The sequence below is a fragment of the Bombina bombina genome, chromosome 5 (genome assembly GCF_027579735.1).
Source record: "Bombina bombina isolate aBomBom1 chromosome 5, aBomBom1.pri, whole genome shotgun sequence".
Classification (NCBI taxonomy): Eukaryota; Metazoa; Chordata; class Amphibia; order Anura; family Bombinatoridae; genus Bombina; species Bombina bombina.
Window position 1 is genome coordinate 634,767,357 of NC_069503.1, and position 16,721 is coordinate 634,784,077.

Below are 16,721 nucleotides of genomic sequence, written 5' to 3' on the forward strand. Positions count from 1 at the left end.
TGTTACTCTAGAAGTTTTATGGCATCACGCTAGATAAGCCTTCTGGTAGAGACCCCAGCCTCTTTTCAGGGCTGTGACAGGAAGTAATGGACACTGCAAGTAATGGACACTGCAAATAGTTAAAAAATAATACAAGGTAAAATCCATTTAAAATGATGAATGATATCTATTATAGTGATTTCTATTAAGCATAAATCACTGCTTAGTGGGGGGTTTTATTACAACATATCCTTTTAAAGCTAGATTAGAGGGGCATTAAACTGTTGGACCCAATTTTTACAGAGTGGCAACTTCTCACCTTGCTATCGTTTATCCTCCCAAGACTGCAGCTATCTTTAGAGCCATTTTATTATTTGATTATACTACACATTTTCATAGTCAGTGTTACCTTGGAGCTCATATATTCTTACACCTTATGACAGAAGTGATGAGCATTCACATATTTCTGATGTTGCTGTCTTTTTCACAGCTGTATTCTGTGCTTTGGATAGTTATATAACACACATGAAAACCCCCCATAAATTAATATACAGCAATGTAGCCACTGCAAAAATGTAAAGCTCCTGCTCTGTATCTTGCACTCTAACCTGAAGTGCACAATAAAGCTTTTAAAAAGCCTTCTATATCTCTGATCTCTGATTTTTTTATTAACTGTATTACTGTTAGCTCACTTGGCAGGGTGCCTTTTTATCAACACATGAATCAAAGAGAATATGTGAAGGTTGAACTTGATTTACTTGTTGTCATCTTTCAGCCTCATTTACTCTGTTACTGTTTAATCTTTCTATTTAAATATAGTTCTGCTAGCAATATATCATACTATGATATGTCAATCAAAACAACATTCATTTAAAAGTGGTAAAATGACATTGGATGCAAATCGCAATTAAATATGACTTTTCCCCCCAAATATAGCTTAAAAACACTTTGATAGAAAAGAATTAAGACTTGTAATTAGGTAACGTATAGCCATACTTTGAAACAATATTTAGAATTGTACATACCAAAAAAGAAGTGCTCTTTCAGGAACGAACAACAGCTTAATAGCTTGTTCTATGGCGATTTACCACCTAGGAGCAGCCTCTTCTAGCTAAATCATGCTTTTTACCGAGAAGAACTTTCCTGAAGTATATCCGTCTGATCCCACCTAACGAGATCAGTCCAGCCCCGAAATACCAGGCAATCCCTATCTGATCAATGAATATAGCAAACCCTGGAGAATCGTTTTGGCATTATTTGGTCCTCTTGCATGCCATTATTCCTTTAAGCACACTGGGCAAGTGTCCATGTCTGTTTTTTCCCATCAACCTTAGGGAGACCAAAATGATCGTCTGGGGATGCCATTTCCCTTGTTCAGAGGAGACTTGTCTGGTATTTAAGGGCTGGACTTACCTTGTTTTGCATTATTAGACTGTTCTACTTTAGGAGAGTTCACCTCTATGAAAAGCACAATTGGGCTAAATGAAGCTACTCCCAGATGGTAACTGGGCCATAGAACAAACAACTGAGCTGTTGTTCCTTCCTGGCAGATTGCTTCTCTTCCTGTATGCATCTCTATTGTGACCCTGGGGATGGGGGAAAAGCAGATGTATACTCCTTGCCCATTGTGCCTAGAGAGATATGGCTGCACCTCACTGAAGAGGTGCCATTTCCCTTGTTCAGAGGAGAATTGCCAATTTTTTTGGGACTGACCTTGTTAGGTGGGATCAGACTGATATCCTTCAGAAAAGTTATCCTCTATAAAAAACACAATTGGTTAAAGAAGCTACCCTCAGGTGGTAACTGTGCCATAGAACAAGCCGCTGAGCTATTGTTCATTCTCTTTCTCTATGCATTAATATTTAGAAAGGTGTGTGGCAGTTCTACATTATACAGTTTGTATGGTTGAAGCCACATAGAACTAAAACCAAGTATTCCTTATAATATTATAAGGACAATTTTGTTTTTATGTGCAGGGGTATATCATATGATGATTACTTTTCTCCTAAAAGATGACATTTTAAACAGATGCAGACATTAAATTTTTCCTTACTAAAGCTTATGCTTCATACAATAAAATTGAATCTGCTGTAAGAATCAATGGAGTTAAAACACTGCCATGGTTAAGGTCCTGGCCAGATGACATTAGCTCTAAGCTCCAGCTGACTTGGCATTGAATGGACAGATGTTTGGTTTAACTGTAAACATTCTCTTAAATTATTCTACAAGGGGAAAGAATCCTTGTCTCACCAAGGATATGAAACAAGAGCTAAGCCTGTTGCCTTCCTTTCTCTTCCTTTGACAATTTTTTATGCTGTTGGCATAAAAAAAAAATCCACTTCTTGTTGATCTGATGATCTTTTTATCATCTTCTTAGAAAAGGGAATCCAATATATTGTTTCTTCAGCTCAAAAATAAGTTAAAGGGACTGTAAACTCCCTGGGATTTATTTTTGTTATTGATAAAGGGATAGATTATAAGTGGAGCGCTATTTGCCCGTTTGCGGGTGCGCAATAAATAACCAGCCATTACAAGTGGCAATTAACACTCAAAACATTTACCAAAAAAGTGCCCCAATTGGCTCCAAATTAAATTATTATTTAGTTTTTTTATTTAAAAAAAAGTATTTATTTTTTTTTCAATTAAAAAAAATTGCGCTAAGCAGTTTTTTGGGGCTAAAGTTGGCGGGTGTGGGGTGTAAAAAAAAAAATGGCACTAAAAAGTGCCTTTACATTGCGGTCTATGGGAACTGTGTGTTCCCTGAAAATATATATGTATATGCTTATATACATATATATTTATGTGTATAATGTGTATACAAGTTCCTGAGTGCTATTCTACAAGATTTTTTTTGGTTGAGAGAATTTTCAGGACACACTGTCCTTTCTTAGGGAGATTAGGATGTTGTTTGTCACCAAACTGTTATACTTCCCTTTAGTATTAAATTGTCTCCTGCTTTGTGTTCTGAATGCAAGAGTAAAGGATTTTTAAATCCCTGTTTGCACTGGCTGACTGACAGACATGAATACCCCCTCTTCCTGGTTTTTGTACTTCATCCTGGCTCTCTTTTTCCTTGAAACTTCTGCCTTCCCCTTACTTTAACAAAAGGATATCATTTGAGAAAGATGAAAGTGGGCAAGAGTAGATAGGGTTTCCTTTCAATAGCGTGTTTGTTGCGTTTGCCGTGTTCCCAGAGGTGGCTTTATACTAACCAAATTGTAATTGATCATTTAACTTTTTTATTTGTTTTTCCATGATTCTATGGAAAAAACAACGGAAGATTTTCACAGCATTTCTGGGCAGTTAGTATTTATTATTTAATCTTTATAAGATCAGAAAGAATCCTCCGTCCTTTCAAGGTTAGGGCTCATTCTAGTAGGACTATAGCTGTGTCCTTGACTAGCACTTAATGAAGCCTCAGTGGAAGAACTGCAAAGCAGCTACTTCGTCTTTCTTGCATACATCAATTTTTTTTTATTATATCGGTTTAATGTATTTGTGTAATCTTTATAAAGTAGGAAGCATATAAACCACACCTATAGACTTTACTGTATATATATATATATATATATATATATATATATATATATATAGATAGATAGATAGATAGATAGATAGATATAATTGTGTAGTTAATGAGTTACCATATATTTGCTATAAGTAATGTAATTTATTCATTGGTCCAAATCTATTGGGGTTGGATATTTATATAGTGTTGGTGTCACTAGTATTTAGCTTGAAAAATGGACATGAAACTCAACCTATTTTAGTGTGTTGTCTAATAGATATTTATATTGAGTGCTTTGGAAAGGACCAGAAACTGTTGAGTAAATTGTTCTTGAAAAATATGATGTGTTAATCTGTTTCTTTGATTTATAATTTTTTGTTCTAGCAAAGTCTATATATTGAATTTTTTTTTTTTTACTGAAAAATAGCTGAATCCTTCAATGACAAATTTCTGCTTAAAGAGCAACAAAAAAAGTGCAATAATTCAGTTAATTTATTATACTCGAAGATTCTAGAGGCTAAAATCTGTTTTTCTTCTTAAACTGGAAGAGTCTACAGCTGCATTCATTACTTTTGGGAATTCAGAACCTGGCTACCAGGAGGAGGCAAAGACACACCAGCCAAAGGCTTAAATACCTCCCCCACTTCCCTCATCCCCCAATCATTATTTGCCTTTCGTCACAGGAGGTTAGCAAAAGAAGTGTCGGAAGATTGAAAAGATAGTCTCTTTTGGAGGGTAGTACTCTTTGAAATGGGACCCAAGTTTTAAGTAATCCTGTCAGTCTCTCAGTGAGGGCATAGATGAAAGTTAGTCCGGAGATGCAGGGAGAGTGTTATCTCTGCAAATCCATCCCGATTCATGTTAACAGCTCCTTGGCAATCAGCGTTGACGAGTTTCGCTGCCTGCCTTTCTTCACTCAAGTCCATGTCAGTAGCGCTGCTACTATCTGTCACACTTGAAGGGCCGTGTTCCTGTTCCACGGTGTGGATTGCGGTTTCGTTTTATTTTATTTCCATATGTTAATGTAATGTTAACAAAAGAAGACAGGGTCCCAGTGGGACTCCTTTATCTTAAAATGGAATCAAGGGTTAATATCTCCTGTGGGGGGGTTATTGAACGGGGGGACTTTAATCATGTTTGTTATATGATCTATCTGCTAATGTGTAGTGATACTTTTTGTAGGCTTACACAGCGCACCTCGTGACCGGGTGTGGTCACGTTGTAATTCCATTTCCGTACACCCTGACTGAGTGGCGACGGAGAGAGTCTGTTCGTTGGTTGTCTGGTTCACAGGAGGTGGTGAGTGCCCCAGCCATTGGGGGTGTAAGGTGCAGGTTAGCTTTAGTCCATATTTCCAATCTCCAAGTTATGGAGGATTCAGATTTTTTTGAAGACAGACATCTCCGACTCGGAATATACATCTTGTGAGGAGTATAAAATGGCCCGGGTTATCCATGCCCATCAGTTATGTTCCGATTGCCATTCTAGAGTACTCTCCTCTCTCAAATCGGGGAATGTAGACTTCATTGAGCCATCCGCCCCTGAGGATTCCAGGTCCCATGAGGTGCATGCCCCAGAACCTTCTTTTTCCTACGCAAACAGGTGTCGCTAGGGCCATTATTCCTTCTCCTGAAGGCGGCCTGTTTCCTCCAGAGGTTACGGCATGGTTCCGCATGGCCATATCTATGGCGCTGGAGCATTTATATGTCCCAAGAGAAGTATTTTAAGATACTATCCGTGTTCTGTTAACCAGGGTCCGTCAAGCATGAGATCGCCTGAGTCAGTTCGACCTTCTGGGGAAGTGATGGCCTCTGAGGCTTCAGGGGCCCCTCCCTCGGGGCCGTGGTCGTCCATCGATCTGGCGGGGGAACATTTTGCCTTCTGTTATAGACTGGCTCATCTTCGTGTTCTTCTAAGACATGTTTTGGCGGTGCTGGAGGATTCCGGTCCTACTAGGCCGAGAGATCCTCGGTCTTCCGTGCCGAATGGCAGACTGGGTTAGACGTATGGGGATGAAGCCAATCTCCTTGACATCTCAGTTTTTCTTTCTTTTAAGTATCGGTTCCAGTTCTAAACTTAGGGGAATAGGGTCTCTGATCGGCTGGTCCTATTAGCATGCTCATTCTACATGGGCGTTCACCCTCGGGTGCTGCCTTCATTTTCTTTGATCTGGTTAGGATGTGTTTAAATTGTTTTATAAAGCTCATGTCTGTTATGATTTTCCGTTTTGGGAACATTTCTTCTCTGGAACTGATACTTGCGATTTTCAGGTTGCGTGAGCACTTTCTTGGAAGTTGTGCAGTACTATATAAAGTATAGTTATGTTTATAGTTTGTTATTGATCCCTTCGGGGGCTTCAATTTTTCTTGGACGGTTTTGGAGTGTTCTCGTATCAGGCGGGTACTGGTCGGGCACTAACTGCTGTTCCTTACGGTTCATGTCACCCACATGGTGCCGGTGTGCTGGTTACCTTGTTGGGTGTTGAGTTGTTCACTTTGGTAAGTGTTCATTTGTTCTTGTTACATTACTAGACATCGGAGGAACTACATCGGTCCTCCTCCTGTTTCTACCTTTGGCCTGGGTGCTGAAGTTCCTCCATTTCTCATGGGTTTGGAGGTTTGGAAAACCTCTGGGCGTCGGGGGTTCCATATGGATGACGATTTTCGTTTTCACTCTTGGTATCTTCTGGATGTCTGCCCTTTTGTGGCCTAGTCGCGGTACCTCTTGGAGGTTGCTGGGGCTACTTGCTGCCCTTCCTTGGTGGTTGGGTCATCTGTGTCTTCCTTACCATTCCCTTTTTGGTATGTTGCACGCTCCCTAGGGAGCGCAGGGGTTGGGGTTACTACCTGTTGTTTTCCCCCCCTTCATTTCCTGGTTCTGTCAGGCATTGTGAGGCTCCCACCATTCTTCCTGTGAGGTACAGGTTTTTCTGGGAGGCTGATCCTTTAGGGGTCTTGGTGATATTTTCACTTCTCATCCTAAGGGCTGGTAGGGAGAGGTAGCTCAGTTGGTAAGATACCCTGACTTTATCAGCCCTTCCTCCTTCAAAGGTAGCCTGTCCTGTGTATTCCTGTGACCTTAGCGGGGGGATGCTCCTCTTTGACTCTGAGTTCTAGCCCTTTGGGTTTACAAGCAGAGGGTCCTGGTTTTGGACACTTCCCCAGGTGCTGATTGTCCTTTTCTCAGGTGGCTTCTATGATTTCAGGTCTCAACCTATTCAAGCGTCCAATGTCTAGGGATATTGGGATGCGGGATACATTGCACAGGGGGCTCTTTTCCATATGGGGTAACTTGCCAGTTCCTCAGGGGGTTTGAACTTCGACCGGTCTCGAGTTCTGGGGGCCTAGTTTTTTACCATGCCTTTTGCCTGAGAGTTCAGAATCTGGACCTGGATTGGTCCTGGCCGGTCCGGTTTCAATCCTTTAGGTTTGAAGATATCCACTTGTCCCTTCTCTGCTTGTCCCTTCTGGTATCTACCTGAGGATTAGCTTGTGGTCTTTTCTGGTGAGATCCATCAGTGATCATCAAGGGATTGCACCTTGATGTGGAATCGTGTTTGTCTGTTCCACTGAGCTGTCGTTATGGCTGAATGGTCTCTTATCACTTGGTTTCACTGTTCTCTAATCCCTTCTCCATGCCTATGCCTATGGCTGTGGAAGCGGTTCCTTTGTGTTTGTCCTCTTTCGGGGAGTTTTCTGTATACAGTTTTCCATTGAGGCCCAAGGTCCTCCTCTTCTCGTTTTCTGAGGGATTCTGTCCTTCTTGCGTGCAAGAGGTCCTGGGGTTGGGTTCTGGTACTGGGATGCTGTGGCTTAGTGTCTATCGCCCTGGTTTGGGAGTGGTCCCTCTTTGGAGGGAGCTGTGTAGGGGTTCTGGAAGCCGAGCATGTAGTATTTCCGTCATGGCTTGTGATCAAGCTTGATTTAAATTAGGGTCAGAGTTGTTCCCCATGGGGTTGTTCCTTTTTAGGCCTCTCCCTTTTCTTCTGAGGTATGATCTGAAGTGGGGGTCGGGGATCTTACTGCTCTGCTAAGTCTTGACCGTGTACCACGAGTTGTTGCAGGTCTAGGTAGCCTATGGGATCTCTACCCTGCCTAGTAGCTGAAGGCTTGGAGTGTGAGCTGCTGTGGCGGCTTTCTACTCTGGTCTCCTGCTTTTGATGGGGAGTTCATGGTGTTGTCATCCCTCCACTGTTTTCATATGCTGCTGGTTGGATGGTCTTCTAAGGAGAGAGTTGCCGGTTTGATCTCCCACAATGGTTCAGGGTAAGCCTTTCTGTCTTGCGGCTGGAGCTTGGAGGTGGCTGTGTGTTTTCACAAGATAGCCTTTTTTTCTGATAGGATATTTAGTTTGTTTATATCCTTGTCTATGGGCTTCGACTTTCTTCAGCTCCATATAAGTTCTTTCTCTGTTCGTTCTTTTCCGTGCTCGCCTTTTCATAGATATGGAGTTCTTCCCTGGTCCTTGTCCTTCTAGGGAGTCCTTTCCTGGGTGGTTTGCTTTACTCGTTTTGAGATTTTTTACTATAGTTGATGATCCTTTGGATATCTTATGGGTCCTCCGTTCTCCCTTCAAGGGTAGGTGTAAGTCTCTTCCTTCGGGTCGTTGGTTAATTCTCTGCAATCAGAATTCACACGGAACTTGGTTCCTTGGGGTTGTTTTGTGCTCAATGGATTCTAGAGATTCTGAGTAGTCTCGATGACAGCCTTGCAGGCGTTTGATGGGCAATTACTTGGTCCTTTCCGGTTTTTCTCCCCTTGTGTCTAAGTGTTACCGTTTTTTGAATCGGGTGTTGGGTAATTTCAGGCTGTGGTGCCCGCCTTACATACCCTCCCTTTGTTGCATTCGGTGTCCTTTATAGCTGGGGTATTGTTTTCCCAAAAGTAATTAATGCAGCTGTGGACTCTTCCCATTTAAGAGGAAACACTTATATTATGCTTACCTGATAATTTTCTTTTCTTCTGACGCGAAGAGTCCACAGCTCCCCGCCTGTTATTTTTTTCTATGGAGCGGCTGTATTTTAATTTTATTCTTCAGGCACCATTTTTCACCTGATATTTCTCCTACTGTTCCTTGTTCCCTTGGCAGAATGACTGGGGATGAGTGAAGTGGGGGAGGTATTTAAGCCTTTGGCTGGGGTGTCTTTGCCTCCTCAAGGTGGCCAGGTTCTGAATTCCCAAAAGTAACGAATGCAGCTGTGGACTCTTCCCGTCAGAGGAAAAGAAAATTATCAGGTAAGCATAATTTAAGTTATTTTATTTAGCAGAAATTCTGAAACTTTACATTTGGTTTAAAGTCATCTGTTGGAGCTGGCTTCATATGGTTTCTTCAAATAACTCCTTTCTTTCATGTAAATGGCAAGAGTCCATGAGCTTGTGACGTATGGGATATACATTCCTACCAGGAGGGGGCAAAGTTTTCCAAACCTCAAAATGCCTATAAATACACCTCCCACCACACCCACAACTCAGTTTTACAAACCTTGCCTCCTATGGAGGTGGTGAAGTAAGTTTGGGCTTAATTTTTATGATTTCTTCTATAAGTGCTTCTAAGCATTCTGTAGCCCAATTCCTCTCAGAGTACAGAGTACAGTGTTTGTCAGAGGGACGTGAAGAGAGTATTGCTTGTTAATTTTTATGTTTTCACTCATGGGAAATCTTTTCAAGGGTTCTCTGTTATCGGTCGTTGGGATTCATCTCCTACCTCTCTTTTCAGATCGACAATATACTCCTATACCATTACCTCTGCTGATAGTTTTCAGTACTGGTTTGGCTGTCTGCTATATGTGGATGGGTGTCTTCGGTAAGTATGTATCGTTATTTAAGACACTCTCAGCTATGTTTGGAGCTTTATGTATTAATATAAAGTTTTAAATTTATATATTTACTTATATTTGACATGAGTCAGGTCTATATGTAATTCCCTTTGCAGTCTAACAGTTTCAGTATGAGAATCATGTTTTAAGAAGTTATTTAAAAAAAAAAAAACCTGGGGTTTAGTTTTTCCAATTTTTTCCTTAAATTTCGTGGGCAAATCTAGGCTCGCGTGGGCGCAAAATGCTGTTATTTATTGTGTCATTTTTGTAGCAAATTTTTTTTGGCACAAATTGCATGCCGATAATGTTTCCATTAGTACTAGTACAGCACCTGTTGTTCCCTCAACACCTAATGTACCTGATATCCCTGTTGATATGAAAAATTATATTGCTGATGCAGTACAGAAGGCTATGTCTTCTATTCCACCTTCTATTAAACGTAAAAGGTCTTTTAAAATTTCTCATAAAACTGATGAAATTTGTGATGACCGACAACATACTGAAATATCCTCCTCTGAAGAGGATCTCTCTGGTTCAGAAGATCCTACTTCAGACATTGAAATTGATAAATCTCCTTATCTTTTTAATATTGAATATATTCAGTCTTTGTTGAAAGAAGTATTGGTTACTTTGGGTATTGAGGAGTCTGATCCTCTTGATAACAAAACCAGTAAATGTTTAAATTCTGTTTTTAAACCTTCTGTGATTACACCTGAGGTTTTTCCTGTTCCAGATGCAGTTTCTGGTGTGATTGCTAAGGAATGGTCTAAACCTGGTGCTTCTTTTAATCCTTCTTCTAGGTTTAAGAAGTTATATCCTTTACCAGTGGCTAATTTGGAGTTTTGGGAAAAAGTCCCTAAGGTTCAGGCTATTTCTACTCTTGCCAAATGTACTACTATTCCTATGGAAGATATTACTTCTTTTAAGGATCCTTTAGATAGGAAGATTGAATCTTATCCAAGGAAAGCTTATTTACATTCTGGCTATATTCTCAGGCCTGATTCTGATTTGTCTAGCTTTGTTCGTTTGTTTATACATGCTAATCATTTTATCTGTGATGCTATTTTTGATATCATCAAGATTGATGTTAAATCTATGTCTCGCTATTCTAGCTAGAAGAACCTTATGGCTTAAATCATGGAATGCTGACATGGGGGCCTATCTATCAAGCTCCGAATGGAGCTTGACGGCCCGTGTTTCTGGCGAGTCTTCAGACTCGCCAGAAACAGCAGTTATGAAGCAGCGGTCTAAAGACCGCTGCTCCATAACCCTGTCCACCTGCTCTGAGCAGGCGGACAGGAATCGTCGCAATTCAACCCGGTCGTAGGAATCGTCGCAATTCAACCTGGCCGCGAGTCACCAGGGGGCAGCGTTGCACCAACAGCTCTTATGAGCTGCTGGTGCAATGCTGAATACGGAGAGTGTATTGCTATCCGCATTCAGCGAGGTCTTGCGGACCTGATCCGCACTGTCGGATCAGGTCCGCAAGAACTTTCATAAATAGAGGCCATTGTATCTAAATCTAGATTACTATATCTTTCCAGGATAATAGTTTATTAGGTTCTCAGTTGGATTCTATTATTTCCACTATCACTGGGGGGAAGGGAGTTTTTTTGCCCCAATATAAAAAGTCTAAGGGTAAATTTAAAGCTTCTAATCGGTTTCGTTCCTTTCGTCAGAATAGAGAACAGAAAACCACTCCTTCCCCTAAGGACTCTGGTTCCAAATGGAAGTCATCTTCAAGTTGGAATAAATCCAAGCCTTATAAGAAGCCAAAGCCAGCCCCTAAGACTACATGAAGGTGCGGCCCTCAATCCAGTTCAACTGGTGGGAGGCAGATTGAAATTATTTCAAAACATTTGGGCAGATTCTGTTCAGAATCAGTGAATTCAGAGCATTGTCTCTCAAGGATATCAAATAGGTTTCAGAATAAGACCCTCTGTGAGAAGATTCTTTCTCTCTCATGTTCCAACAAATCCTTTGAAAGCTCAGGCTTTTCTGAAGTGTGTTTCAGATCTGGAGCTTTCAGGGTTGATTACACCAGTTCCGCTTCAGGAACAGGGTCTGGGTTTTTATTCAAATCTATTCATTGTCCCAAAGAAAGAAAATTCATTCAGACCAGTTCTGGATCTGAAGTTTTCGAATCATTTTGTAAGAGTCCCAACTTTCAAGATGGTGACAATAAGGGCTATTCTGCCTTTTGTTCAGCAAGGTCATTACATGTCCACAATAGACTTACAGGATGCTTATCTTCACATTCTGATTCATCCAGATCACTATCGGTTTCTGAGATTCTCTTTTTTAGACAAGCATTACCAATTCGCTGCTCTTCCATTTGGCCTTTTAGACGGACAATATCACAACTGTGGCATATGTCAATCATCAGGGAGGGACTCACAGTCCTTTAGCAATGAAAGAAGTATCATGGATACTTTATTGGGCGGGATCCAACTCTTGTCTAATTTCTGCAAGTCATATCCCAGGTGTAGACAATTGGGAAGCGGATTATCTCAACCGTCAGACTTTGCATCCGGGGGAGTGGTCTCTCCATCCAGATGTGTTTTTTCAGATTGTACAGATGTGGGGTCTTCCAGAAATAGATCTGATGGCTTCTCATCTAAATAGGAAACTTCCCAGATACCTTTCCAGGTCCAGGGATTCTCAGGCGGAGATGGTGGATGCGTTAGCAGTTCCTTGGTCTTACCAACTGGCTTATATTTTTCCGCCTCTTGTTCTTTTTCCAAGGGTGATCTCCAAGATCATAATGGAACAATCTCATGTTTTTCTGATAGCACCAGCATGGCCTCAGGTTTTGGTATGCGGATCTTGTCTGGATGTCCAGTTGCCAACCTTGGTCACTTCCATTAAGGCCAGACCTGTCTCAAGGGCCTTTTTATCAGGATCTCAAATTACTAAATTTAAAGGTATGGTAATTGAACGTTTAGTACTTAGTCATAGAGGTTTCTCTTACTCAGTGATCTATACTATGTTGCAGGCTCGTAAGTCTGTTTCAAGGAAGATTTATTATTGGGTTTGGAAAACCTATATTTCATGGTGTTCTTCTCATGAATTGTCCTGGCATTCTTTTAGAACTCCTAGAATTTTACAGATTCTTCAGGATGGTTTGGTTAAAGGTTCGTCTCCAAGTACTTTAAAGGGACAAATCTCTGCTCTTTCTGTTTTATTTCATAGAAAGATTGCTAAACTTCCTGATATTCACTGTTTTGTTCAGGCTTTGGTCCATATCAAGCCTGTTATTAAGTCTATTTATCCTCCATGGAGTCTTAATTTGGTTTTGAAGGGTTTGCAGGCTCCTCCTTTTGAGCCTATGCATTCTTTGGATATTAAGCTACTTTCTTGGAAAGTATTGTTCCTTTTGGCTGCTCTCTCTTGGGAATCTCCTTTTTTGATTTTCCATCAGGATAAAGCTGTTTTGCGGACTTCGCTTCAATTTCTACCTAAGGTTGTGAACTCTAGCAACATTAGTAGGGAAATTGTTGTTCCTTCCTTGTGTCCGAATCCTAAGACTTCGCTTGAAAAATCATTACACTCTTTGGATGTGGTAAGGGCTTTGAAATACTATGTTGAGGATACTAAGGATTTCAGGAAGACTTCTAGTCTATTTGTTGTCTTTTCGGGTTCTAGGAATGGTCAGAAAGCCTCTGCCATTTCTTTGGCATCTTGGTTAAAGCTTTTGATTCACAAGGCTTATTTGGAGGTGGGACAGTCTCCGCCTCAGAGAATTAATGCTCATTCTACTACATCGGTTGCCACTTCTTGGGCTTTTAAGAATGAAGCTTCAGTTGATCAGATTTATAAAGCAGCAACTTGGCCTTCTTTGCATAAATTTACCAAATTTTACCATTTCGATGTATTTGCTTCTTCTGAAGCAGTCTTTAGTAGAAAAGTTTTTCAGGCAGCTGTCTGTTTGATTCTTCTGTTTTTAAGAAGAACTTATTTTTTGGATTTAATTTCTGAGCGGAAATAGCTGTTTTTATTTTATCCCTCCCTCTCTAGTGACTCTTCTGTGGACTTCCACATCTTGGGTATTTTATCCAATACGTCACTAGCTCATGGACTCTAGCCATTTACATGAAAGAAAACATAATTTATGTAAGAACTTGCCTGATTCATTTTTTTCATAATGGCAAGAGTCTGAGGCCCACCCTGTTTTTGATGGAGATATATATATATATATATTATATTAAAGCACACTATTATTTTCCAGTTCCTCTTTTTTGTATGCTTTTTTTACTCTTTTTTTTTTTTTACACCTCACTACTTGGCTATATGTTAAACTGAAGTATGTGTGTGGTGGGAGGTGTATTTATAGGCATTTTGAGGTTTGGGAAACTTTGCCCCCTCCTGGTAGGAATGTATATCTCATACGTCACTAGCTCATGGACTCTTGCCATTATGAAAGAAATGAATTTATCTGGTAAGTTCTTACATAAATTATGTTTTGCCACTTGTTGATCTATCTCACTGGTTTTCAAACCTGTCCGCAGGCCTCCCCAACAGGTCAGGTTTCCAGGATTATCTTGGATGAGAGTAGGTAAAATAACCATGTTTACTAATCATCTGATTATTTAACCTCTACTCCAATTCAGATAGCTTAAAAATCAGGCCTGTTAGGGAGGCCTGAGGACAGGTTTGAAAACCAGTGATTTATGCTAATACACACTATACACGGCCAGTAGTGCCTGGTAGTTGAGTAGGTAGGTAGCTCTATACATGGTAGACAGCTGGTTAGGGAGACTAGGAAAATAGTGAGCTATGTAGGGAAGTAACTATACTATAGAATCAAACAGCTCATAACATGAAATCATAACACAGATTTTTACTGTTTCTATTTTATAAAGGTTCCATTATCACAGTGGGATTCATTGAACTGGACTTCGTCTTTGCTCCTCACTATGGGATTAATATTGTAGACTCTGCCTACTGTTATTTAGGGACGCTTTATTGTATTATGGACTTTGACTGGAAGTTTATTTGAATATTGTTTTGTATAGTAATTTCTATATTTTTGGTTTATATACAGATTATTTCAAAGCCTTCTAACACTATATTAAAGGGACAGTACAGTCAACATTAAACTTTCTTGATTCAGAACGAGCATGCAATTTTAAACAACGTTACAATTTACTTTTATTACATTTGCTTTGTTCTTTTATTGAAGAATATATGGTGCAATATATATGATTGGTGTGGTACAAATATATTTTCCGATAATCTAAACACTCCACGCTTCCATTGAAAAGAAAGCCATTTGCTTCTTATTAAAAACACCTTGAATGGGAATTCAATGAAACTAGACAAACACTACATTACAATTCATCTGTATTTCTATACTATTTGTTCACAGCATTGGCTAAAGAACTTTGTTTACTATAATTATCCTTTACATTTGCTTTCTTTTATTTTTTTTTCAGCTAACAACGCCATGAAAGCTCCTCCACTCAGGTAGGTGTAAAAAACAAACCAAACAAAAAATCCTTTTTACAATATTTTTCTGTAACGCTTTTAGATGACTCATCCATTGTCATTGATAACAATGGCACATTTTACAATAGCTATGTAATTATTTTGAATCACATTTTCATTTTAATCAGTTTAACTCTTTGTACATTGTAATTGGTAGCAAAACAATTTACTTTTCAGGCTATAGGTGTTTTATTGCCCACATACCTAAAATGTGATGTGTAATCTATAGTAATATTTTTACTCTACTCTTGGTATAGGCATCTTTAAACCCTGAAGGCATTCTTCAGTGTCACATTATTTAATATTAGTTGAAGGAAGCAAATGAGAGTAAATGCCAGGAAAAAAAATATTCTAAAAATTCCCTACAGATTTTTCAGCAGGGCTGTCAAACCTATGTCACTTCTGTGAAGGAATAAGAATACAAGAAATCCTCTCTGGGAGCCACTGAACAGATGTGACTTTTTTTTTTCTCTGTTGGATTTGATGAACCATATGGACACTGAATTTACTGGGTTACTATGGGTTTTGGTTTATCAGTGTTGACTGATAAATTCAGCAATTCGTCTAGACATTCAGCGATAATGGTCTGAAGACATTTTAATAGCATTGATTAGATCCAGTATCAGTGCAGTTTGAAAGAGAATTAGTAGTTTCAAAGTGAAGATTTACTTTATAAAATTGGCACGTTAAAGGGACATAAAACCTACATTTTTTTGTTTTATGATTCAGAAAGAGCATGTGACTTTAAACAATTTTGCAGTATACTTCTATTATCATGTTAGCTTCATTCTCTTGGTATCCAATTCTGAAGTTGCAACAATGCACTACTGGGAGGTAGCTGAACATCTGGTGAACCAACGACAAGAGGCATTAATGTTCAGTCAACAATCAGTAGCTAGCTCCCAGTAATAAATTGCTGCTTCTGAGCCTACCTAAATATGCTTTCAACTAGCAACACCAAGAGAATAAAGCAAATTAGATAATAGAAGTAAATTGGAAAGTTGTTTTAAATAACATGGTCTTAGCACACAAAAAATACAATTAAATAAACAAATATATTACCTCAAGTACATATAAAATGTTAAAATGGAACATTCATCTGCTAATGAGAATCAAATACAGCAGTATTCTTTCCAATTTAAAGGGAGATATGTGCAGAAAAATGCATATGTTAGAACCTTTTGTTATTGCATGGTTGCTTGCATAAAACTATGTATTTAACCCCTCTGGAGGGGTTAAACACATATTAAAGCAGCTCTAGAGCAGCAGTGCATTACTGGGCGCTAGAAGCCTACAGACCTATATGCCTCTTTTCATTGACTCACTAGATGTTTTCAGCTAGGCACATTAGTTCTGACTTTACTAACTAATCAATTCATTATATACCTCTATATATATATGGCAAGAGTCCATGAGCTAGTGACGTATGGGATATACAATCCTACCAGGAGGGGCAAAGTTTACCAAACCTCACAATGCCTATAAATACACCCCTCACCACACCCACAATTCAGTTTTACAAACTTTGCCTCCTATGGAGGTGGTGAAGAGAGAACCATTAATTTTTGTTTTCAGACAGACAATATCACAACTGGGGCATATGTCAATCATCAGGGTGGGACTCACAGTCCTCAAGCTATGAAAGAAGTATCTCGGATACTTTCTTGGGCGGTATCCAGCTCCTGTCTAATTTCTGTGGTTCATATCCCAGGTGTAGACAATTGGGAAGCGGATTATCTCAGCTGTCATACTTTACATCCGGGGGAGTGGTCGCTCCATCCAACTGTGTTTTTTTCAGATTGTTCAGATGTGGGGTCTTCCAGAAATAGATCTGATTGCTTCCCATCTAAACAAGAAACTTCCCATGTACCTGTCCAGGTCCAGGGATCCTCAGGCGGAGGCGGTGGATGCGTTAGCAGTTCCTTGGTGTTA

General features: G+C 39.8%; 1 protein-coding gene across 1 annotated transcript in view; it reads left to right on the forward strand.

The window, feature by feature from the left end:
- The window catches only part of EPB41L4B (erythrocyte membrane protein band 4.1 like 4B), a 433,805-nt gene that overhangs the window by 356,518 nt on the left and 60,566 nt on the right, over positions 1-16,721 (forward strand). Inside the window, exon 13 of the mRNA XM_053714600.1 lies at positions 14,738-14,768. Coding sequence (XP_053570575.1) covers positions 14,738-14,768 — 31 coding nt within the window. The remainder of the gene's footprint in view (positions 1-14,737; positions 14,769-16,721) is intronic.